At 57.2% G+C, this 23,802-nt stretch overlaps 2 protein-coding genes across 9 annotated transcripts; both read left to right on the forward strand.

Moving 5' to 3' along the window:
• Positions 1–1,656: 1,656 nt before the first annotated feature.
• On the forward strand, positions 1,657–10,901 carry PIP5KL1 (phosphatidylinositol-4-phosphate 5-kinase like 1). Of its 8 annotated transcripts, none has more exons than XM_053204565.1 (11): positions 1,658–2,387; positions 3,199–3,402; positions 4,491–4,541; positions 4,748–4,902; positions 5,174–5,298; positions 5,825–6,005; positions 7,003–7,115; positions 7,420–7,573; positions 9,608–9,798; positions 10,140–10,376; positions 10,705–10,901. In XM_053204565.1, exons 1-10 carry the CDS (start codon positions 2,358–2,360, stop codon positions 10,193–10,195), a joined length of 1,260 nt encoding a protein of 419 aa, XP_053060540.1. In that variant the 5' UTR covers positions 1,658–2,357; the 3' UTR covers positions 10,196–10,376; positions 10,705–10,901. The 8 variants fall into 8 exon arrangements, with proteins under 8 accessions (XP_053060542.1, XP_053060540.1, XP_053060538.1 ...); XM_053204566.1 differs by having other exon boundaries at positions 1,661–2,387; positions 5,825–5,859; positions 5,950–6,005; positions 9,608–10,376; XM_053204567.1 differs by lacking the exon at positions 9,608–9,798 and having other exon boundaries at positions 1,657–2,387.
• A 2,942-nt stretch (positions 10,902–13,843) lies between these two features.
• ST6GALNAC4 (ST6 N-acetylgalactosaminide alpha-2,6-sialyltransferase 4) lies at positions 13,844–23,491 on the forward strand. Its single transcript, XM_015062398.3, has 6 exons — positions 13,844–14,001; positions 14,440–14,526; positions 16,051–16,236; positions 19,669–20,081; positions 21,839–21,946; positions 22,803–23,491. The coding sequence occupies exons 2-6, from the start codon at positions 14,515–14,517 to the stop codon at positions 22,990–22,992; spliced, it is 909 nt and encodes a 302-aa protein (XP_014917884.1). The 5' UTR covers positions 13,844–14,001; positions 14,440–14,514; the 3' UTR covers positions 22,993–23,491.
• Positions 23,492–23,802: the final 311 nt, after the last annotated feature.

A 23,802-nucleotide genomic window follows, 5' to 3' on the forward strand; every position in this document is an offset into this window, starting at 1 on the left:
AACCCCGCTCCCCGCGCAGCCAAGGCTCCCATCCACAGTTCCTAGTTTAAGGCTCTGTCACGCCTTGGATGTTCACTCTAGTCAGCAGAGGCGGCTCCCTCATCTGAGAACAGAGGCCGACTGCGGGCACACCTCCCCTTCCCTCCCCTGGCCCATCTTCCCCCTGTCCTCCAGTCCAGGCAGAGCTACGACCATGGCTTCGGGTTCTGTCCTCTCCGACAGAGTATCGTGTCTCTGATGGTCCCCCTCTCATTGGAACAGCCACTGCCTCTCACTGGGGTCCTCCCTCGGTTTCATGAGCATCCCCAGGCCTCCATATAAAGGACTGTCCATCAACCGAGTAATTTCCTCCAGGTCTCTCCCCTTCGTAGCCAAATTCCGAAAAGGGGGTCCACATCTGCTGCCTGGATTTCCTCACCTTCACTGTGCTCGGCATCCTTCCTGGAGGGCTAGATCCACTCCGACCACCAGTGACCCCATGTTAGTCTGTGATATCCCCCTGGACGCACCCTCAGATGCTCTCAGTGTCTGTGATGACCCATTCTCATACTCCTGCCTCATGCTCCACTTCTGCCATGAGACAACATTGGGCTCTTTGGGACTTGGTCGCGAGCCTTCTCCCCACATATCCTGGGTGGCCTTGTCCTCATCCAGGCTCGCCTCCCAAGCCCCGGTGTATTGCATATGCACCAGCTAACTGCCACTGGATGTCGTAGTGGCACCTCAGATGAAGCCTGTCATGATCTGAGCTCTCAGACACCCTCTCAGCAATCTGGACCTCCCCTCATGCCTCGCCCCCTTCCGTGACTGGCATCATCCTGTGACCCTAACCCCAGCCAGAAGCCTGGCAGACATCTCTGCCCTTCCTTCTCCAAGCCCCCATCCACATGACCTCAAATCTTGGCAATTCTTCCCTTCTCTCCCTCCCCCACCCCAGTCACCTTCCTGATGCAAAGCCACCAGCCTCTACCCTAAGTCACCAAAAGATTCCTTACCCGCTCCCTGCCCCCCAGCCCACCCACCCACTCTGGCTCCCTCCAATGTGACTATGCATGACAACCATGGCCTTTCTAGAACATCTGAGCATCTTTCTTATACACATTTAGAATGCTTGTCTGGGTTCTCCACTCCCCTCCCTAAGATGGCCTAAGAGAGCCTGCATGGTCGCTTGTTCGATTCCTTCTCATTCCAGCTACCCTGGCTGGGACTCACTGAGGCCCTTTGCACATCCTTTGCACTCACTGGCCCTTTGCACTCAGAGGCCCTTTGCACATCCTACTCACATTGGTTCAACATATACTTGTGAAACACTGGTTTGTGCCAGGTACCAAGCCAAGAAATGGGCCCAGCCTGGTTCCTGCCTCCTGGTGGTCCCATTCTTGGGGGGGGGGGGGGGGGAGGGGCGGGGGGGCGGGTGGAGATATAAGAAATAAATGCACAAGTCAATTTCCTACAGTGTTGAGTGTGATGAAGAAAATTAAAACTAGGTGATGTGAAAAGCATGAGAGTTGGGGACACTTCGAGTCAGTCAAGGTCACAAGAAAGAATAGGGCAAATGAGAGCCTAGGGGAAAGGATTTCAAGCAATGGGAACAGCACCTGCAAAAGCCCCAGGTGTGGAAGAATTTTATTCCTAAGGACCAGAGGGGGGGCGGGGGGCGGCGTGTGGCTGTGTGGTGGGTGTAGGGAGAGTGGTTTGAGATGGGCCTGGGGCCATGGCCGGGGCGAGGGGTGTGGATTTTGTTCCAGTGCAGGGGGAAGCCACTGGAGGTTTTAAGCATGAGAGTGACATCATCCGATTTATGCTTTTAAAAGATCACGCTGGCAGCTGTGTTCCTCCCTCTCACCACTGAATCCCCAGGGCCTAGCACTAGCCCTGGCCCAAAGGGAGTGTTCAAAATATGCCCTGAATGAATGCGTGCCCCGGACTTCCTGTGTGACCTGGAGATACTCACTTCTGTCTCCGGACCTTAGTTTTCTCACTCGAAAGGCAGTCGGTGGGGATTTCACGCCAGAGTGGGTGGGCCGGAGTGGATTTAGGTTTCCCGCCTTCCCATGCGGCCCCGAGACCCGAATCCCCCACTTCAGGAGACGAACTGAGGGGGGGGGGGGTGGATCTTCCCTCCTGGCGACCTGAAGCAATGCGCGGCGGCCCCGCCCCGGCCTGGACCGAGGTCTGAAGGATGCTGCAGCCCCGGGGGCGGGACCCGCAGGCGATCCCCGGCGCCTCCCGTGCGGATTGGGTGCAGCGGTGACCGGCGCTGCGCTATTGGTCGGTCCAGAAGCAGGGGCGGGGACCCGCTCCTGCAGCGCGGCGGCGGGGACACGGCCAGAGCCCGGGAAGCTGCTGCGGGGGTGATGGCCGCGCCGAGTCCGGGGCCCCGCGAGGTAGGTGCGGACCCAAAAGAGGACAGGAGAGGAAAGGGTTGGGGGTCAGGGTCCAGGCCTCCCCTCCCAGGGTAGCGCGGACACAGACCCCCAATCCAAGTCCCGGAGGGGTCCTGCCCTGGGCGGGGACCAGGGCACGCCCCACAGGGGGCCGCAGGTATGCAGGGGAAGTCTGGCGGTTATCCCCAGAGAACTTCCTCAGTTTTCTCATCGCGAAAATGGAGGTGATTATAAAAGCTCCTCCTTCATAGGGCTGTCAGGAAGTCAGACTCTCAGCCAGTGCTGGGCACATGGTGGGTGCCCACTACTAATGGGTCAGCTGCTGCGAGCTCAGCTTCATGCTGACCCTCCGCTCGGCCTGGAGGAACTCCAGTCGAATAGATGCCCCCGTCCCTGGCGTCACAGCTCCTACTATCAAGGGTTCCTGGGCATGGAGCTCAAACTGCCACGAAGGAGTTATTATAGTTCTCATTTTACAGAGGAGAAAACGAGATGCAGAAAGGTTAGGTGACTTACCTAAGATCACACAGCTGGTGAGAGACAGGTTTGTCTGCGGAAAGCATTTTCTACCTACTGATAATAATAACCATCGTTCTATTCTGGGTGCTGACTGCATGCCAGGCACTGGGCGGCCCATCACAACACCCAGTGAGGTGGGTACCAGCATTCTCCCTATTTTGCAACCGAGGAAACGGAGGCAGAGAGTGATAACAGGAGGGCTCACGAGTACCAGAGGTGGGACGCAAACCCAGGTCTTTCCCCTCTGGAATGCTTCTGTGTGCTCACTGCTTCTTGTGTTTCCTGCCACCAGGTCCTGGCCCCCTCCCCAGAGGCTGGATGCAGACCAGCCACCTCGACCTCTGGCCGCCGTGGCCTCCTCTGGCGTCTACGAGACAAGCAGGCTCGCCTTGGCCTGTTTGAGATCGGCCCGGGGCATGAGCTGCACCAGCTGACATGTATGATGCAGGCAGGGCTGTGGGCTGCCACTCAGGTCTCCATGGACCACCCACCCACAGTGAGTGGCTGATCTGTGCCATGCACCTCAACAGTACCAAGGGCAAGACTGCGCCGATGCCCTGTCTTGTTAATACTGCAGGACTGGGGATGAGAGGGCTATAAGAGGAGGAAATCAGGGGCTTGGGGTGCAGAGAGGGACATGCTGGGGTGGGGGCTGAGGCCAGGAAGCCACACAGCCCAGTGTGTGTTGGGGAGGTGAAGGCCCCCTTAACCCAGGTGGTTGGTGTGTGATCTAGTTGGGCCTCTTCTTCTTTGGGCCTCAGAGTCCCCATCTGTATAATGGGTAGGGGGGACTGTATTCCCTGGTCTCTGAGGCCCTCCTAGCTCTGCTAGGGTGCATGGCTGAGAAAGGACCCCACCCCCACCCTGCCAGCCTGGCCCATCCTCCCCGGAGCTCAGGCTGGGGCCAGGCTGGCTCAGCAGAAAGGGTCGCCCAACTGCAAGCTCAGCAGCTGGACGGAGCCCGAGCAAGCACGCGTGTTTTTGTGTGTGCACACATGTGCACAGTGTGACCACAGCCCATAGGCCAAGTCCTGGCACATGGACCTAGAGGTCCAGGAAGAGTGTCGGAGCCCGACAAGAGGTTCTCTAACTCTCATCGCCTGCTGCCAATCTAACATGGCTCCCCAGTACTCAGCATGGCCTCAGGACCTTGCTGGCTCAAGTCCAAGAGCCAGCTGTCCAGCTGCATCCATACTCCATCCTTCCTTTACCTACTGCAACCACTTGGGCCCTCTTGCTCTTCCCGGTGGCCACCAGTGCTGTTCCCCCTGCTGTGAGCACCAGGCACGTCCTCTCCACCACCTTTCAGATTTCAGCTTAGAGGTCACCTGAAGCCTTCCCTGATCCTGCCTCTCTCACACTGAGTCAGGCAGGTCCCTTGGCTTTAAGGCCATCCCCTTTCACTGGGATGGCCTCTGGCTTCACTTGGCCAACACGTGCATCTGGGTGAATGGACCAGGCTCTGAGTTCTGGTGCTGGTTGGCTGGAGCAATCAGACTGTGGAAAGGGGGTGAGGCCAGAGGCAGGGCTCTTGGAGATCCTGGGGCTGAGACTTGCCCTGAACCCCTCCACCCCTCCCTGTAGGGACCACCCACCGAGGAGGATTTCTCCGAGGTCCTGACCCAGGTTCATGAGGTAGGAAGCCCAAGACTACTGCATGGGAGGGGCGTGTACTGGTGTTCCTTCTCTGTCCTCGGTCTCCCCCTTCGTGCAGTGGGAGTGCTGACTTGCCTCAGGGCCTTGTGGGAAGGATGTGATTACCCTGACCCTCCCACGCTAGGGCCAACTGCACACACCTGGCCCCCGTGGACACTCTTGGGCCTGCTTTTCCTCCCCTGCAGGGCTTCGAGCTGGGCACCCTGGCCGGCCCGGCCTTCGCCTGGCTACGCCACTCCCTAGGCCTGGCTGAGGGAGACTATCAGGCGGCATTAGGCCCAGGTGGCCCCTACCTGCAGTTCCTCAGCACCTCCAAGAGCAAGGCCAGCTTCTTCCTGTCGTGAGCTGGCAGCAGGGGTGGGGAAGGGGTGGGAGTGTTGTTCTTGGGTGAAGGGGGGGCAGGCGGAGAAGAGAAACAGGATGGCAAGGTCGGGGAGGGCCAGGGGCAGGTAGGGATCAGACGGAGGAGGAGAGGGAGGACGCGAGGTGACAAAGGTGGAGGTGGGGAGACCTCCAACCTGGGCCTGGGGAGACAGATACACATTCGGGCAGAGGGCCTGATGGGGGCCGCTCCAGCCCTGCCTGACCAGTGACCTCTCCCTCCACCCCAGCCACGATCAACGCTTCTTCCTGAAGACCCAGCGCCGCCGGGAGGTGCGGGCGCTGCTCGCCCACCTGCCCCGCTATGTGCAGCACCTGCAGCGGCACCCGCACTCGCTGCTTGCGCGGTTGCTGGGTACGACCGGCCAGGAACCCGGGACTGCGGGGCTGGGGGAGGGAAGAGAGAGCAGAGGAGGAGGGTAGGGGAGTGGGGCGGTTCCCGGGGGGGGGGGGGGTGTAGGGGATCTGAGCCCGAGCGGAGCGGAGGGAACCGAGCCGCCGGCCGCGGATAGTTCCGTGGGGGGCGTGTCCTAGATGTTCCTGTAGGGGAAAGGTGGTGTTTGGATGGGCGGGGCCTAAAGGGGGCGGTGTCGATTGACAGTCCCTTGTGGGGAGGGTATGTGGATGGAGTCACGCCTGAGGACCGCGCATCTCTGGGGCTGCCTAGAGCCGGGCCCAGTCGGGACCTCTACCCTAGAGCCGGGCCCAGTCGGGACCTCTACCCAAGCCGCGGAAGAGGTCTGGGGGCGCGGCCTGGAGGGGCGGGCTCGGGAGGCGGTGGACCTCGAGAAGGAGGCGAGGCCTGGCGCCGGGCCTAGGGCGGGATGGGCCCAGGGGTGTCGAGTTTGGGGCCCCTCACCTGGCGCCCTCTCCCCTTCCAGGAGTGCACAGTCTGCGGGTGGCTCGGGGAAAGAAGGTGGGTGAGGCCGAGGCGAGGGGGCCGGGTCAGAGGGGGCGGCTGGAGGGTGAGATCCTGTCCTCCCTCACTCCCTACCCCCGTCCCCAGAAATTCTTCATCATCATGCAGAGCGTCTTCTATCCCGCCGGCCGCATCTCTGAGAGGTGAGTCGCCTCACAGGGCCCCGGCCCCACGCGGGACGTGCCACCTGCAGCACCCATCCCCCCCTAGATAGATGCGAAACTGGAGGCCAGGGAGGAGAAGGGGCATCCCCAAGGTCTCCTAATGGATCAGAGACAGTGCTAGGCACGACCAGCGTCTCTTGAGCACTCAGGATGCACTGGGCACTCGAGTCTTCGCATTCATTGCCTTCTTTATTCCAGAACGGTTCTGAGGGGCAGGTGTGGTTATCATGCCCATTTTATAGATGAGAAGCTGAGGACAAGGAGGGCAAGCTACTCTGCGAGGAACAGGGATTCGAACCCAGCCTCTTATTTCACATGGCCTCTGTGCCTCCTAACCCTGACTCTGCCTGCAGGGTCTCCATTAGTGCTCCCCTGGGGCCACGGACTTCCTTCAAGCCCTCCTGGTGCTGCTGTCTAGGGTTGGATGCCTGTGTCTGGAACACCTCCAGGGATGACAGGGTGCTAAGAGGCAGGCACAAGCAGGGGTAAAGCCTGAACTGGGCTTCCAAAGGCCTGAGTTCAAATTCCTGCTCTGCCTTCTTTTTTTTTTTTTCTTAGTTTATTTATTAATTTTTAAAAATATTTTATTTATTTTTGAAAGAGAAAGAGTGAGAGCGGGGAGGGGCAGAGAGAGAGGGAGACACAGAACCTGAAGCAGGCTTCAGGCTCCAATGTGATGCGGAGCTGGAACCCCCAAGCCTCAAGATCATGACCTGAGCTGAAGTCAGATGTTTAACCGACTGAGCCACCCAGGTGCCCCACCCTCACCCCCGCTCTATTCTTTACTTACTGTGTGGGCAAGTCAAAGAAAACTCTGCCTTTTTCTTCATCTGTGACATGGGGACAATAATGGAATGGGTTGTGCTGAGGATTTGAACATCCACCCAGTGGAAGCTCTTGTTTCTTGGTTCCCTGTGTGTGTCAGTCTGTGTCAACCTGAATTCTGTCATCCCCTTTCTGTCATACCCCCTCACAGGTATGATATAAAGGGCTGTGAGGTGAGCCGATGGGTGGAGCCAGCCCCTGAGGGTAGCCCTCTTGTCCTCGTGCTGAAGGACCTCAACTTTCAAGGCAAGACCATCGACCTGGGTGAGCCATGGGGACAGTCAGTGGCTGCTCTTTCTCCATTGCGGGTGAAGTCAGAAGGGTGTCCCTGGCCTGCCCTCTGCCTGAGTCATTAAGAGCCCAGGGTCTAGAGTCAGGCAGAGCAGAGTTCAATCCTAGCTCCACAACTTACTAACTAGGTGACCAGGGCAAATTACAGATGAGTTTCCTCATCTGTGATGTGGGGCAGTAATGACACCTGCCCTCTTGGGGCAGATATGTGTGGAGCCCTCAGCACCTTGTCTGGCACACGATGAGCACTCAGGTGGGGGCACTGATGCTCTGGCAGGGCCCCAGCGGACCTGGCTCCTCCACCAGATGGAACTGGACACCGCCTTCCTCCGGGAGCTCAACGTGCTGGATTACAGCCTTCTGATGGCCTTCCAGCGCCTCCACGAGGATGAGAGGGGCCCGGGCAGCAGCCTCATCTTCCGCACAGCCAGGTGGGCCCCCTACAGGGCAAGGGCAAGAATGAGGTGACGGGAGCCTGAGAACGATGGGTGGTGAGGTGGGAAGACAGTACAGACAAAGGCTCAGAGACTGGAAAGTGCAGTGTTTGTGTGTCCGTGTGTGCATGTGTCCACGTGTAGGGTGAAGGACTGGAGAAGCCTGGCTGGCAGGGTGGGGGGACACGTGTGGACAGCAGCAGAGGACAGAACAGGGGAGATCCAGCTGGACAAGGACTTCGGTGCTGATTTAAAGAATCTGCCCACTTTCCTGAAGGGGTGTGGAGCCATGGAAGATTTCAGAACAGTTTTCAGACCTATTTAAGTTTTACTTTAGAAGGAGCCCTTGCCCTTTAACCCAGTAATTCTACTTCTAGGACCCTGGGGTCATCACCATGGGCACCATCATCATGGTGTCCCCCTGCCTTGTAGTAGCAACTGTTCTTTGCATGCTGGCCACGAGCCTCATTAAGGTGGGCTCCTTCCCATTTTAGAGACGTGATAAGTGAGGTTCAGAGACGGGAAGTGAGGTTGTAGAATGACTTCTGAGGATTCATGTTAGTCCTAGGTTGGTTGCTTTGATTTCAATCCTCCAAGGCCCACCTTTGTGACTGAACAGGATTAAGTAGGGGTTAAGGAAGGCACATTCAGGAAAGAAGCCCAACCATCTGGTGGGTGGAAAAGAAAAGTGAAAGATGATGTCCTCTCATCTGGCCTCCGAACCCACCCTTTGGAGGAAGACCTTGGGATGGGTGAGGCTTGGGCAGAGCCCAGATTAACGGCTCCCCACAGCCCTGTGGCTGGCCTGACCACATCCTGACCAGAGGGTGAAATTCCTGCCATGGGGCACAGACGGGTCCCCAGCCAAGTCTGCCCATCCAAACTAGGTCAGCTTCTGCCTTGCCCTCTGCCCCCATCTGGGGCTTAGATTACAGCTGTCATTCAGCCAGTAAACCCTAGTTTGCATATAGTGGTTGTTGTCATATTGAAATTTGCTAGCTGGTAAGTTGCCACTGTTCCAGCCCCACTCCTGCCAGTTCCCAGCCCCCCATTCAGAAAAAGACCGCGCCCCGCCCCCTCCCGGCACCGCACCGCACCGCAATGCAAAGGACACGAGCGGTTTGCCCAGTCTCCCACACCACTGGGTTCTGATTGGTCGATGCCTGGGCAGGGCCTGTCTTTCATTGGCTTATTTCCCTCCGCCACACTTCCCCAACTTCCCTCCACCTCCAAGAGGACGAAACAGGGAATTGAACCTGCTTTGGGCTGGGACTGGGACCCAGCCAAAGGCATCTTCGGATTTGGAATACATTTGGAAGGCATCCCATCCCCCAACACACACATCATCTATAAACCGGAATTGGACTTTGTTCACAAGGTTTCTTTCAGCTCTGCCACCCCGAAACCTCCAGAGATGGACGACCCCAAACAGAAGTTTGGGAAATGCCCCAACACCAGACTTGCCCAAAGTGACCCGGCGGATAAAATGCAGAGCCAGGGTCTGCGTGACCCAAATGCTCTAGACAACAGAAACGTAACGCGAATCACACATGTGGTTTTAAATTGTCTAGCAGCCTCTTTAGAGAAGTAAAAAGAAACAGGTAAAACTAATTGTAAGAATATATTTGTTACTCAATACACCCCAAATTTTATTGTTTCATCATCTAATCAATATAAACATTTATGAGGTATTTTACATTCTTTTTCTCATACTGTCTTGGAAATTCAGTCTGTATTTTACTCTTAGAGCGTATCCCAGTTGGGACTGGCCGCAGTTTAATGCTCAACGGCCACATATGGCTAGTGGCTACGTATTGGACAGTGCGACTCTAGACCATCATCCACACTTTACTCGGCCTCCCAGTTCATCTGACGTCATAGGCCTGGCACACAGGAGTTGTGGGAATGAGCGGAGGAAGCGCAGGGTCAGCGCAGAATCACCGCGGGCGCGCCGGGGCTAGGCTTGCGGGAACCCTTTGGCTGGGGCCCCCCTGGAGGAGGCAGTAGCCTCACCCACCTGTCGGCCGCCAGGTCTGTGCGAGGGGTACAGAGTCCGGAGGAGCCGGGATCCCAGAACCGCCGGCTGCTGCCCGACTCCCCCAACGCCTTACACATCCTGGACGGGCCGGAGCAACGCTATTTCCTGGGTCTCGTGGATCTCTCTACGGTCTACGGGCTCCGCAAGCGGCTGGAGCATTTATGGAAGACGCTGCGCTACCCAGGTCGGACCTTCTCCACCGTCAGCCCCGCTCGCTACGCCCGTCGCCTCTGCCAGTGGGTGGAGGCTCATACCGAGTGACCCGCGCCCGTTGCTCTCTCGCATCTGGACAATGGGCACACGCCGGGAACCAGGGTTCCAGTCTGACCCCGGCGGCGGGTCGGCCTCCCTTCACCTGCTGTTCCTCCCTTTGGCCTCCAGAGGGCAGCATCCCCTAACTAATACCATGACAACACAGCCTCATTTGGTGGTGATGACTGGTTCGGCGTTGTGCCAGGGACTCCCCAACATTAGCTCGATTAATCTTCAAAAAAAAAAAAAAATGCTATTATTCTCTTTTTACAGACCATGAATTGGAGGCTCAGGGGGTGAAGGTACTGAACAAGATCATTCAGCAATAAATGCTGGAACCAGGACTCGACTATGCCTTTTGGACTCAGGAGCCTGTATTCTTACCCACCAGCTCCCTTAGCCCTGTCTTCATGCTCTGGGGAATGGTGTAGGCTGAAGGCTCCAGCCAAGCCCCTTTGTCGTCCAGATGGGGAAACTGAGGCCCAGAGACTTTAATGGGCTTACCCATGGGTAAGTGGAAAGGCCAGCCCAAGATCCCAGGTCTCCTTACCTCCTGTCCACTGGCCTTTTGGGGTGGTTCCTGTGGCTCCTGCTTCTCTAGGGATGCAGGCAGGAGAAGGGGAGGTTTTGGGGGCGGCTGCATCTCTGGAAGACACTATGTTAGGACCCAACATTGATCTTGAGTAAGTTCTTCCTTCCTCTGGAAGTCACTCTTCTCATCTATGAAAGGGGGACAGGGGTTGGTGGTCAGACCAAGGGCCTGGCCGCACAGACAATACCAGCAGCAAAGAAGCACAGTGCGTGCACAGCCCCTGATCATCCCTTCTCCTTCCTCCAGGAACCTCCAGCCTGGCCTCTGACCCTGGCCCAATCCAACCATACCCAAGTGGGCTTCTCCTCTAGAGCTGCTCTGGGGCCTGGCTGTGTGACCAGGGCAAGGTGCTAAACCTCTCTGTGCTTCAGTGGTCGAATCTGTAAAATGGAAAGGATGAAAGTGGACTTTGTTAACTCATTAAATATTTATTGAGCACCTACTATGTGGCAGGCCCTCTACTGGGTGGTAGGGACCTGGGGAGCAAGATCCACAGATTCCACAGATTCCACAGTTCTCTCCCTCACAGAACTCACAGTCTAGGGAGAGATTGTGACAAAAGCAGCCCAGTGTGACAGAGCCTCATGAGGGAGCATGGGGCCATGGTGCTGAGGGAAGGGGCCTCCACCTAGCAACTTGACTCTAACGTTTTAACTGAGACCAGAAGAGTCCAATGCAGCCCTGGGAGTCAGGCCAAGGTCATGGCAAAGGTCTGGGGTGAGAGAGAGCGCCTGACACTTGAGAGAGAGAAACATCTCACTGTGGGAAGGGACAGTGTGTTGGTGGTGGGATTTTGTGAGCCAGGAGCTGACCCCCCAGGACTGGAGCTTGACCTTGGGAAAGTCCTTCAGCCGATACCAAACATTGCCATTCCACTAGCCTTTAGAGGAAATGAAGAAAAATGGTGGGGAGGGAAGGGAGAGGGAAGGGAAGTTGAATGCCACCGCCCTGGAGTGTGGGCTTCTGGAATGCGTGTACAATTGTCCTCACCCCTAGTTGTCTGGGTGACCTTGGGTGATATTCAACCTCTCTGAACTGGCACAAGCCACAGAGCATTTCTTGTTTGGGCTCAGCAGGAAGTTGAGACATGGAGGCCTTAAGGTCATCACTCAGGAGGTGGGTGGGTTGAGGAAACTGTGCTGTGGGGCAGCACAGAAGGTTTGGCCCTACATTTCCCCAGGGTCTGGGTCTGACAGGACTGGAGCCTGAGAGTCCTGCACTCATAGATAAGCATGACTCAGCCCCTCACCTAGCTGGGGTCTTTCACAATGGGCTAAGCCAGAGCCTGAGGCTGGAGAGCAACATGACTTATCCGAGATCTCACAGGGCCCGGGACTCCTGGTTGTCCTAAATTGCTCATTCAACAGACATGATCTAGCACATCGTGCTGGATGATTACTATGAAAAAGACCAATCAAGGTGAAACTTAGAGGGATGGGCATGCAGTGTCACATAGGGTAGTTGGCCAGGGCCTTTCTGAAGAGGTGACAGTTGAGCTGAATGGCCGGAAGGAGCTGGCTATGTGAATAGAGCAGTCCAGGTAGAGGATACAGCAAGTGCAAAGGTCCTGAGGTAGGAATGAGCTCAGTGTGATTGGGGGTCAGAAGGGTGACCAGGGTGAGCAGATGGTGATTAAGAAGAAAGCAGGAGTTCAGACTGTACAGGGCCTGGTAGGTCAGGATAAAGAGTGGACTTTTGCAAAAACCAAATTGAAGAGCTTTATCTGAGCCTGCAGGACTTCCCGGTGTCAGTTCTACTGTGGATTTATGATGCTCATCTGCTCTGGGAGCCCAGGACATTTGGGCACATCCTTGTTTCCATGTGGCCAGGAGGGTGTTGCCTCTTTAGAGAAAGAATCCTCACATCAGGTCACCAGCCATTGTGGGTAATGAATGGATCTGTGGGGAATTCCTCACAACTGTCCCCTTAGGGTTGAGTCTATGAGGAAGAGAAACGTGAAGGATGAAGACTGGGGGTCAGGGGCAGAAGGACTCAGGCTTTGTGTGCCTAGTCTTGTGTGAATGGGAGACCACAGAGAGAGTTTGAACTTGGGCTACCACCCTTGAACTATGCCCAGGCTAGGGTGCAGGGACAAAGTAGGCCCATGCTCAAAGGAGGCCCAGGGACAGGGCTTGCCTCAGCGTGCCCTCCCCGCAATAGTATGGGGAGAGTCATGGCCGACTTGGTTTTGCACCTGAGCAGGTAGCCTTGGGAAGTTGCTGATCTGGGTGTGGATCAGAACGTGGGTACCTTGGCATCGTGCCCACGTCAGAGCCTTTGAGAAAAAGGTGAATGGAGTTTGAAATGGGGTCTGAGCAGGAACCTAGCCTGGATCTCAGGGGAAGGCCCCATAGAGGGAGGTGGGTGTGGTGGAGGTGGTAAGACCTCCATAGATAAGACCTTTAAGACCTTTATGCTGGCCCATAAAGCATTATATATATATATATATATACACACATACATATAAATGCTTCAGATGGAAAATGTGCCCTCTACTTCACCACAGGCTCACTATTCCCTATTGCCCCGTATCTGCTCTTTCGACCCTTTGTGGCTCCTGACCGTGCTAGAGTTTGAAATCCCCAAGGGACCCCATTTGGGCCTTCAAATGGGACACATTGCAGCATCTGTGGGGGTGCAACACCGAGTTGGTTGGGGTCTGGAGGACACTTTGGGAGGGGGTGTTTGGGAGGTGAAAATAGGTGGCCACTACGTGGCAGTGAGACTGCCCGGGGTTCGAATCCTAACAGTGTCACAGCTGCTCTGCACTGTACCACTGGCAGGTAGGTGCTGTTATTATCCCCACTTCATAGAGGAGAAAAACTGAGGCTCAGGTGTAGGTCACACCGCCAGAGACAGTCCAGCTAGGGTCGACAGAGAAAATATAAGACGCCCCGTTACACCCGAACGTCATTTTTTTAATACAATTATACACTGTTTATCTGAAATTCCAATATAACTGAGTGTCCTGTATTTTACTTGCTAAATCTGGCAACCCTACCCGCTTGAAACCCAGGCTGCTTGACCCCAAGCCCCTGCTTAATTTTCCTACCCACCCCCCCAATTTCAGAAATGGAGAAACCCAAGTCCGGAAGGCTAGGCAGCCACGGAGGCGCCCTGGTTCCCACCCCCGCTGAGCCTTTTCTCTGGGATCCCCGGCAGGAGCTTGGGAGAAACGTGGTTGGGCAGAAAAGGGGAGATGCGGGAGCTCCGGCTCCGCCCACGGCCTGCAGGCCCCGCCCCCATCCCGGAGGCCCCGCCGCCAGCCACGCACTTCCCTCCCCAGCCGCGCAGGCGGTGCTCGTAGGTCCCGCCTCCCTCCTCCCGGGCTCCGCCCCCAGCGCGCCTGTCTCCTCCCCGTCCTCGCAGACCCCGCCCCCGCTGCCGGCGGCGCACGTTCGGTTTCCAGTCTCCAGAAGCCGCGGCCGCGGTGCCGCCTCCGCCCCGGGGCTCAGGCTTCCAGCCCGGCCCGCCCGGTTTGCGGGCCATGGAGCTCCGAGCAGTGGATCGAGAACAGCCGGAGCGCCCCAGCCTACCCGTCTGGTTAGCTCCCGGCCGGGGGAAGGGGCGGTGGAATCTGGGAGAGGGGTGGAAATCTCTCGTCCTATCCCGCCTCAGGCCTCTCCGTTTCTCCCGCCCGTAGGGAGGTAGGAAGGATGGGGAGGCAGTCGGGGCTCCAGGCTGCTGGTTCTAACTGACCCAGACTCGATGGGTGACCTTGAGCCGAGGGCTCCCCCTCCCTGCCTCTCTTTCTCCATCTGCACAATGGGGATTGGGTTGGTTTGAGGTTTCCCGAAGGTCACCTGATACCAGGTCTTTTAGGATGCGGACAGCGCTGTCCGGTGTTTGGGGACTTTAAGGCGTTTGACTCCCGAAAGCCATTTGCCTTGACCCTGGCCCCATACCCTTCCCAGCCTCAGTTTCCCTGGGCAGGTTCCTCAGGGGCCTGGGACCTAGCTCTGAGTTTCTGGATCTTGGCAGGTGCCTGGCTGCCACCCCTTCCCAGCCTGAGCCCTGGAGACAGCAGCCCCCAGGCTGCTGAGCAGCAGCAACAGCATGAAGGCTCCGGTAAGTGGTGGAAGGAGGAAGGCTCTTGGGGAACTTCCGGCACAGCAGCCTCATAGCCTCTCCCACCCCAGCACTGACTCACTTTTGACCCACTGCTCCTAAGCTGAGAAGGGGAGACTGGCCTCAAAGCCCTGCCTGATCTGGCAGGCTGTGTGGCTTCAGACAAGTGGTGTTCCCTCTCTGGTGTCAGTGCCCTGTGCGCCTCCCCTGTAATGAGGAGATAACAGTACTACCTCTTGTGGGTATCCCCTAGGTCACCCAGGTGAGGCACCCACCTGGGAGGGGGATATGGTGCGAAAGTTCAGTTTAGCTGCCCTCAACTTTATTTAGGAGCTGCTGGTTGTGGGAGAGGACCCTGGATGTTGTGGGGAGTCCACCACCACTGCCTGAATCCGGGTCTCTGGGCCCCTTGTGGGCAAGGGACCAGATGCGGGGCAGAGCCTGAGGCCTCAGGGGCTGAACCCCCTCCCCCGCACAGCTGGCCACAGACAGATTTATTTTTAGAAGCTGATGTGGCTTGTGGGCAGAGAAGGGTGGGCCTCCGGCAGGATATGCCCTGGGAGGGGGGCGGGGGCGGGGAGCTGCACTTCCCACCTCCGATTTTCAGAGTACCAGCCAGCTGCTGGGTGGGTTCTGCGGGCCAGCTGAGGGACCTCTGCCTTGGGCGGGCTGGGAGAATATTAGAGCCCAGAGAGACACAGATGGTGACCAGGGTGGCCCAGCACATGACAGCAGCCGCAGGTCGTGCCCCCTGTCAGGGGGCTCCTCGTTGAAAGGCTTGGTGGGGGCACTCCCTCAGAGGGCCAGCGGGCCCCCGGAGGGCGTCCTGCTTCACGTGGCCTTTGGCGCATGTTTTCTGGAGGTGGGAGCCTCTGAACCAGCAGCTGTCAATTACTGAAACCATTTCTTGAGTGACACTTCCCTTTCTGCCATCCTCCTTACTCACCTGGGCTGCTGATCCAAATCCGGCACCAAGTCAGCTGGGGGAGGGGACAGGGGATGGGCACCCTGGCGGCCTCGGTCCAAGGTCTGAAGGAGGAGGGTTTGCCCTCCTGAGGGGCCACTCTTGCGTCTTCTTGTGCACATTATAGTCTACACAGCACTGTTACCGCTGGCCTCACGGTGAGCTCACAGGTGCTACGGGCCCTGAGTTTTTAGAAGAGGAAGCAGGTCCAGAGGGGTGGAGAGTTGCACCCAGGGCTACAGAGTGCACCTAGGCTTCTGGTTAAGAGTATGGGCTCTGCAGCCTGGATTGAAGGGCCCATCCTGTTTCCATGCTGTGTGGCCTCGGGTTTTCATCCCGGATCCCTTATCTAGAACATGGGAGGAATAAAAGGGCTTGTCTCCAGGGCCTGAGCAGCCCAGAGGAAGCCCTGGTTAACTCTGGGCTCTGCTGATGTTCTGGAAGCTACTGAGCTGGGGTTTGGACCCATGAGGCTGGAGCATGGCACCCCAGCATAAGCTTCTAAGAGGAGCCCCAGGGACACCCCCCGCACATACCCCATGACTGTTTGTCTCCTCCAGGGTCGGCTCCTGCTTGTCATCCTGTGCTCCTCGGGCTTCTCAGCTGCCTACATCCTGCTGTGCTGCTGGGCCTGCCTGTCCTTCTGCCTGGCCCCCTGCCTGGACCCCTACCCGTCCACCAACTCCAGGCCCACTGTGCCAGGGCCCCTGCACTTCAGCGGATATAGCAGCGTGCCAGATGGGAAGGTGAGCTGGCCGGACAACATGTCGAGACAGGCCGGCCAGGGTGCCCCCTACTCTCTGGGCATAAGTGAGAACCAGGCGCGTGCCAGGCCAGCCTGGACCCCAGGCTTGGCCCCTCTGCTCACCAGCTGTGTGACATTGAGCAGTCACTACACCTCTGTGAGTCCCAAGTTCTAAGAGGAAGTGGATTTATTTTTTTTTTATTTTGTAGTTTTTTTTTTTTCCAGAGAGAGAGAGAGAGAGAGTGAGCACGAGCAGGGGGGAGGGACAGAGGAAGAGGGAGAAAGAATCTTAAGCAGGTTCCACACTCAGTGTGGACCCCAGTGTGGGGGCTCAATTCCATCATCCTGGGATCATGACCTGAGCCAAAATCAAGAGTCGGATGCTCAACCAAATAAGCCACCCAGGCGCTCTAGAAATGTTTTTGTTTTTGTTTTTTAATTGAGTAAATATTGTCTGGCTGCTCTCAGCTGGGTACTGGAGGTAAAATAGGTGAGTCGGCCAGGGTGCTCACCCCTGGAGCTCACCCCTGGAGCTCCCAGTCTGGTGGGGGAGACAGACACCTTCACATCGTGGTGATCTGTGTATCATTCGGTGTATGTATTTTTAAAAAAATTTTTTTTAATGTTTGTTTTTGAGAGAGAGACAGAGTATGAGCAGGAGAGGGGCAGAGAGGGAGGGAGACACAGAATCTGAAACAGGCTCCAGGCTCCGAGCTGTCAGCACAGAGCCTGACACGGGGCTCAAACCCACGAACTGTGAGATCGTGACGCTTAAGCGCCTGAGCCACCCAGGTGCTCCTGTCTTTAGATGTAACTATGTTTGCACATAAGCCATTCATTCGGCAAGTGTGTATTTGGTGCCTTGGATGCGCCCTGTCTTGTGCTGATGATCGCTGCTGGGGATGGAGATGATAGAGAAAAGTCATGTCAGCCCCAGACCTTTCCCTCTCGTGGGGCTACGGGGACACTGGAGCTCAGGGGTGATGAGGCAGCTTTGGCCCCTGCCCCATGACGCCCCCCTCCCCATGCTTGCTCTGCCAGGTGCAGATTGGAGTACGTTATACCCCTCACCCTGATTTCAGTGGCCCCCCGTAGTAGCTTTCTCAAAGGCATCCCATACTGACACCCAGCACAGAAAGCTCCTGGCTCTGAGTCTGATGGCTCTCTGAGCACAAAGGTCAGAGGGAGGCATGTTCAGGGACCCTGGCTCGGAGGAGACATATTTTGGGCCTTCATTTCTCTGAGCCTTGGTTGCCTCCTCATCAGTAACTTCTACCGATGAATCAAGAATCTTCTGGTTTCTACCTCTGTAGAGTTGCTCTGCTGATCTAACTGGGTGATCCGTGGCCAGTGTTCACAACAGGTGCCATGTAAATATTTGATCAAGATGTAAAACCACTGGGGGTTTGGCCACATGGGACAAGAGGTGGGGTGGGCCGGGTAGATGCTGTCCCATCTTCCGTCTTCCATGGTGGTGGCCAGTGTTTATTTCAGACACTTGAGCTCATTTGGATATGGGCTCGAGGTGGCCAGATCCTCTGGGTTTCTTAAGAGAAGCCAGAAATCCAGGTTTTGGATATCCGGAAAAAAATCTGATTGCAGTTAAATAGTTTAAAGCCCTTGTGTGGGACAAGCTGAATATCTCCTGGGGCTAGCAGTGACCTCAGATCTGAATAGACCACAGTGGGCAGGATAGGCTCAAACTGTGGGCAGAATAAAGGAATCGTGCTGTCTTTTGGAGGCATGGAAAATGGGCCTGTGAGTCCCTAAATCAACATTAGGTCTGATATAAAATATCTCAGAGAGGAATACGGGACCATCGTAAACCCGTGTCCTCTCGGGAGGGCATGGAGACATGGGGTGGGGAGCAAGTCTTTTTCGGGACCCCTGAGTAGACATGTTGGCTCAGCTTCAGCTTCTCGGGGGATAATGAGATAGTTGGGCCCTCACTGTCCTCTGGGTCTGGGCTAATCACTCCCCAGGCAGTTTTATTTTATTTTAATTACTATTTAAAAAAATTGTTTTAATGTTTATTTATTTTTGAGAGAGACCGAGCATGAGTGGGGGAGGGGCAGAGAGAGAGGGAGACACAGAATCCGAAGCAGGCTCCGAGCTCCGAGCTGTCAGCACAGAGCCCAATGGGGCTCAAACTCACGAACCCTGAGATCATGACCTGAGCCGAAGTCAGACACTCAACTGACTGAGCCACCCAGGCGCCCCTAATTATTATGTTTTTATGAGAGAGAGAGAGAGAGAGAGATTGAGAGAGAGAGAGAGCATGCACGTGAGTGGGGGAGAGGGGCAGGGAGAGAGAGGCAGAATCTCAAGCAGATCCCACGCTCAGTGCAAAGCCCCACTCGGGGGCCCGATCCCACAACCCTGGAATCAGGGCCTGAGCCGAAATCAAGAGTCAGAGGCTCAACCGACTGAGCCACCCAGGCGCCCCTCCAGGCATTTTTAATTGAGTCCTCTCACAACCTGGTCAAGTAAATGCTATTTTCATCCCCATTTGACAGATGAGGAAACTGAGGCTCAGAGAGACAGAGGAAGTGGCAGAACCAGGATTCAGGCTCCGAGCCAGACGTTCTCAATGTTGTGAAACCCTAAAGACTAAAGACCCTTCTTTTACTTCCAAACCGGGCACAACATGAGTGGGGCTCAGGCAGAGGAGGGAGTGGCCTAAGAGTCATTGTGAAGAGCCGAGGTTCATGTTTACTTAACAAGCACATATATGACCCCTGGTACCAGTGTGTGCTAAGTACCGCTTCAAGTGCTTTATAAATGTTTGCTCACGTAACCGTAATAAAGAACCCACGATGGGGCGCCTGGGTGGCTCAGTCGGTTGGGCATCCGACTTCAGCTCAGGTCACGATCTCGCGGTCTGTGAGTTCGAGCCCCGCGTCAGGCTCTGGGCTGATGGCTCAGAGCCTGGAGCCTGCTTCAGATTCTGTGTCTCCCTCTCTCTCTGCCCCTCCCCCGTTCATGCTCTGTCTTTCTCTGTCTCAAAAATAAATAAACGTTAAAAAAAAAACAAAAAAAAAACCCACGATGGAGGGCGTATTAGGGCCTCAGCAATTAGGGAAAAGGGACATGAAGGTGGCCGACGAGGAAGCATGAGGCTCTGAACGCAGAGTCTCAGCCCTGCCACTTGCTATCCATGTGACCGTAGGAAAGTCACTCCCCCGGCCCAGCCTCAATTTCCTTATCTGCAAAATGGGTTGACGCCGTACTTGCAGCTGATACAGGGGCCATGTGAAGGCGGTGGCTGTTCCCGGGTGGAGGGACGGGGATGTGGGAGCTGTGTGCGGGTTGACGCCGTACTTGCAGCTGATACAGGGGCCATGTGAAGGCGGTGGCTGTTCCCGGGTGGAGGGACGGGGATGTGGGAGCTGTGTGCTCATGCCTTTCTCTTCCTCTCTGCCTCTCCCTGCAGCCGCTGGTCCGAGAACCATGCCGTAGCTGTGCCGTGGTGTCCAGCTCCGGCCAGATGCTGGGCTCGGGCCTGGGCGCGGAGATCGACAGTGCCGAGTGCGTGCTGCGCATGAACCAGGCACCCACCGTGGGCTTTGAGGCGGACGTGGGCCGGCGCAGCACCCTGCGCGTGGTCTCGCACACGAGTGTGCCTCTGCTGCTGCGCAACTACTCCCACTACTTCCAGCACGCCCGTGACACGCTCTACGTGGTGTGGGGCCAGGGCAGGCACATGGACCGGGCGCTGGGCGGCCGTACCTACCGCACACTGCTACAGCTCACAAAGATGTACCCGGGCCTGCAGGTCTACACCTTCACGGAGCGCATGATGGCCTACTGCGACCAGGTCTTCCAGGACGAGACGGGCAAGAACCGGTGAGCCTGGGGCCGGCCTGCGGGGGGTCTCCCTGCTGGCTGGGGACCTGCCTTCTCAAGCCGCTTCTTGTCCATCATGGGTCTGCTCCACCGGGCGCTGGGGTTCAGCAGTGAGGGAGGCAGACGTGCTCCTGCCTCTGGTGGGGGACAGAATCAGAGAGACTGTCGTTCGTCGAGTTAGCCCATAGATCAAAAAGCCCCTACGGTGGCCGGCCTTACGAGCACAGGCTAGGGGAGCACTGCCACGGGGAGCGGTGTCGGGAGCTCTGGCCTCGGGAGGGGATACTCCCTGAGATCTGAATTGGCCTCTGAAGTCCCTGCCAGATGACAGAAGTAACAGTGACGGTACAAACGGCCCTCTTCCTGCACCAGGCACTGCCTTAAGCCCTCTGCACTGAGGATCTCCTTTCATCTCACACTCAGACTCCTCCCAGCCTCCTCCTCCACACGCTGGCTCCTCCCACCCCCACCACAGCTCTGGAAATCCGGCCGCCAGCCTCCAGTTTCCCAGCCAGAAACCTGGGCTTTGTACCCGCCTCCTTTCATTCCATCACCTGCGGCGTATGGTGGCCTCTTGACTCTCCTGTGCCCACAGGTGCCACCTGGACCCAAGCCACCATTACGCCCCAGCCTCCGCTGCGCTTGTAGCAGCCCCTTGCTGCCGCCACTCTTGCCCCCTTGCAGTCTGAGCGCCAACCGCCCGCAACCTGACGGAGGCTTCCCTTCACGTGGAGAATAAAGTCCAGGCTCTTGTCCCTCCCCTCCCTTGGCCTGTAAGCCTCTTACGAGGCCCGCCTCCGTGATCTCATCATCTCCTTTCTCTCAACCTGCCCGTCCTCTGGGCCTCCTCACATCTCTACACTGGTTCTCACCTGCAGGGCTCATACATGTTTTCCCTCCGTCTAGAATGTTCTCCTCTCACGCCTCCCTGTGACTGACTCCTTCTTGCTATTCAGGTCTGGATGGGATGTCACCTCATCAGAGAAGCCCTCCATGACCACCCCGTCTGAAGGTGCCTTCCCTGCCTGACATTCTTTGTCCCCTTCTTGTCTCCGCATTCCTGGCCCTCCCTTGAGAATGTTAGCACCAGCCATGGCAGGTTCCTAGCCACCCAGTTTGAAAGAGTGAGCCACCCCATAACCCTTCTGTCAAGGTGGATGTGAGTAGCCCTCGTCTGGGAGGGTAACCAGTGCTGGTGCATTGAGAGAGTTGAGCCCTGGGCTGCCCACACAGTCCCTCGCTCCCAGTTGGGTGTGGGGACCAGGGGAGGTGCTGAGCTGACAGTGTTCCCTCCCCATAACTACCTATATAATTCTCCCCATTCCACAGATGGGTCAGTGAGGCTCAGAGAGGTTTGTGAGCAAAGCTGATACCCTAGGGCAGATGTAGGGTTTGAATTGAAGACCAACTTGAATTCAGACAGGGGTCTTCCCCACTCTCACCCGCTGTGCTCAGTGGCCTCACATGATCGTCTGGGGGTTTGCTCAAGCCCCTTGTGGGTGGTGAGGGGCTGAACAAGCCTGGGTTGGCGTCCAGCTGCACCTCTTTCCTGCTGCTGATCTCGGGCTGGCTCTGTCCCCTCCCCAGCCTTCCCCAGGGCCCCCTCTGTAGGGGTCAAGGTGAGGGCCCTTGGCTGGGAGAGTGACCAGCGCCGTGCCTGGAGACAGCTGAGGCTGGGCCTGTCGCACAGCCCCTTCCTTGCTCAGACCCGCGTTGGGGAGGGACGCGGCTGCGCTGACTGTGCCCCTTCCCGCCAGGAGACAGTCCGGCTCCTTCCTCAGCACCGGCTGGTTCACCATGATCCTCGCCCTGGAGCTGTGCGAGGAGATCGTGGTCTACGGAATGGTCAGCGACAGCTACTGCAGGTCAGGCCAGCCGGGTCCTAGGCGGGAGGAAAGGCCGGGGCGGGGAGGACCGTGGGCCCCCTGTCCTGGCCTCACCCTGGGGGAGCTTGGGGCATGGAGTGTGTGGGCTCCCCCGTGGGCGGCTGAGGCTCAGACACCCCTGGGGCCCAGGGCCTCCCTTTCCTCATATGTAAAAGAGAGAGCGATCACACCTTCCCCAGAAGGTTGTAGAAACGTTTAGAGAGAGAATAAATCTACCGAGGTGCTCAGAAGGGCATCATCAGGCACCAGCTGCGTCGAAGCTGTTGCCGTTGATATCACAATAGTTCAGTATTATTGTAAGGAACATGTGCACAAGGGACAGGACGGGCCCCGGGTCTTTGTTTTCTGTTCTCTTGGAGCTTGCTTGGTGAGCACGTGGGCCAGATGACAGCCCATGTGCGCCCTCTGCCATGGCCCCGGGCCAGACGGCCAGTGTGCACGGTGCTGATGAGCGGGTGGGGGTGCAGCCGCGGGGACTGACGGGACGCTCACCGGAAGCCCAGAACCCGCAAGGCACTTTGCAATCTTACATCTTTTTGACCCGTGGTCTCAGGTGACCGTCTGCGTTTTATAGACAGGTTATTTATGCTCACAGAGTACGTCTCCAGCCTAGAAGCGGCCAGCTTGCAAGAGCCAGAGCCAGGGTCAAACCCTGGCCCGTGGGATCCGTGGGCTGCCCTGCGCCTCCCGTCTGTCCTGACCTTCCCCGGGACCAGGCATGGGGGTGCTCCGGCGGGGAGTCCCTGGTGAGGGGCTGGTCGTGGTAGGTGGCAGGGTGTGGCGGGAGGCAGGCGAGCTTAGGTGCCCCACGCCTGTCCCTCTTCCCCACCCGCAGGGAGGAGAGCCACCCCTCGGTGCCTTACCACTACTTTGAGAAGGGCCGGCTGGACGAATGTCAGATGTACCTGGCCCACGAGCGGGCGCCCCGCAGCGCCCACCGCTTCATCACTGAGAAGGCCGTGTTCTCCCGCTGGGCCAAGAAGAGGCCCATTGTGTTTGCCCACCCATCGTGGAGGACCCAGTAGCCCCATCGCCTAGCCAGCCACAAGGCCCTCACCGGGCCTCTGTTCCACACTCCACCGGAAACATTTAATTTATGGATCCTGTCTCCTGCCACATGCCTAGTGGACCTAAGGTCCCTTCTGGCCCTACCCTGGGGACACTTGGAGCCATCTTAGGCCTCCCGACTTGAGGGGGAGAAGAGGAGGACTGTGGTGACCTTTGCAGCCCTTCCCTGCACCCCACTTTCTGAGTAATCCAAATCTTCGTTTTGGGGTTCACCCCCCCTCTGGGTCTGTCCAGTGGCCTTTGCCCCCGGGGCTGATGGCCCCTCAACTCACCAGCATTGTGATCTTCGATCTTTCAACAGCCCTGGTCCTTCTTCACTGTCCCCCCTCCACCTGCCTTTGGTGCCACATTTCCCAGGCTGGAGCTTGGGGTTCGTTGGGCGAAGGGGCCTTTGAACTGTGACTGCCAGGGCCACCTCTGGAGTGTACGGGTAAACATGTGTTTTCTGGAAGCCTGTCTGAAGTGTGGTCATGTGTCTGGGGGTGGGAATTGGGGCTCCTCTCCCTGCCACAATCCCATAACCTGTTGACTCGAGGGCAGGCTGGGTCCTTGGGCCCCTCCCCGGGCCCACAGCCGGCTGGACTTCTGGCATTTAACCTGCCCACGTGTTTCTTCCCCAGGAGCCTACCTGCTTCCCCGCCAAGTCAGGAAGCCTCTTCCTCACCAGGCCGGGAAGTCTGGCTCCCTGGCTGCACTTGGCACGGGGAATGCCCCACCTCAGCAGCTTCCAGGGTACCCCTTGTCCTGTACCAGTGGGAGGAGAGTCC

The sequence above is a fragment of the Acinonyx jubatus genome, chromosome D4 (assembly GCF_027475565.1).
Source record: "Acinonyx jubatus isolate Ajub_Pintada_27869175 chromosome D4, VMU_Ajub_asm_v1.0, whole genome shotgun sequence".
NCBI classification, from domain to species: Eukaryota; Metazoa; Chordata; class Mammalia; order Carnivora; family Felidae; genus Acinonyx; species Acinonyx jubatus.

Excerpts from the sequence above, each read along its gene's own strand:
- PIP5KL1 (XM_053204564.1), top strand. The coding sequence starts at position 2,358 with ATGGCCGCGCCGAGTCCGGGGCCCCGCGAG. Across the intron at positions 4,542-4,747 it reads TCCTGACCCAGGTTCATGAG|GGCTTCGAGCTGGGCACCCT; the intron begins GTAGGAAGCCCA and ends CCTCCCCTGCAG. Across the intron at positions 7,116-7,419 it reads AGGCAAGACCATCGACCTGG|GGCCCCAGCGGACCTGGCTC; the intron begins GTGAGCCATGGG and ends ATGCTCTGGCAG.
- ST6GALNAC4 (XM_015062398.3), top strand. Across the intron at positions 20,082-21,838 it reads GACGAGACGGGCAAGAACCG|GAGACAGTCCGGCTCCTTCC; the intron begins GTGAGCCTGGGG and ends CCTTCCCGCCAG. Across the intron at positions 21,947-22,802 it reads GTCAGCGACAGCTACTGCAG|GGAGGAGAGCCACCCCTCGG; the intron begins GTCAGGCCAGCC and ends CCCCACCCGCAG.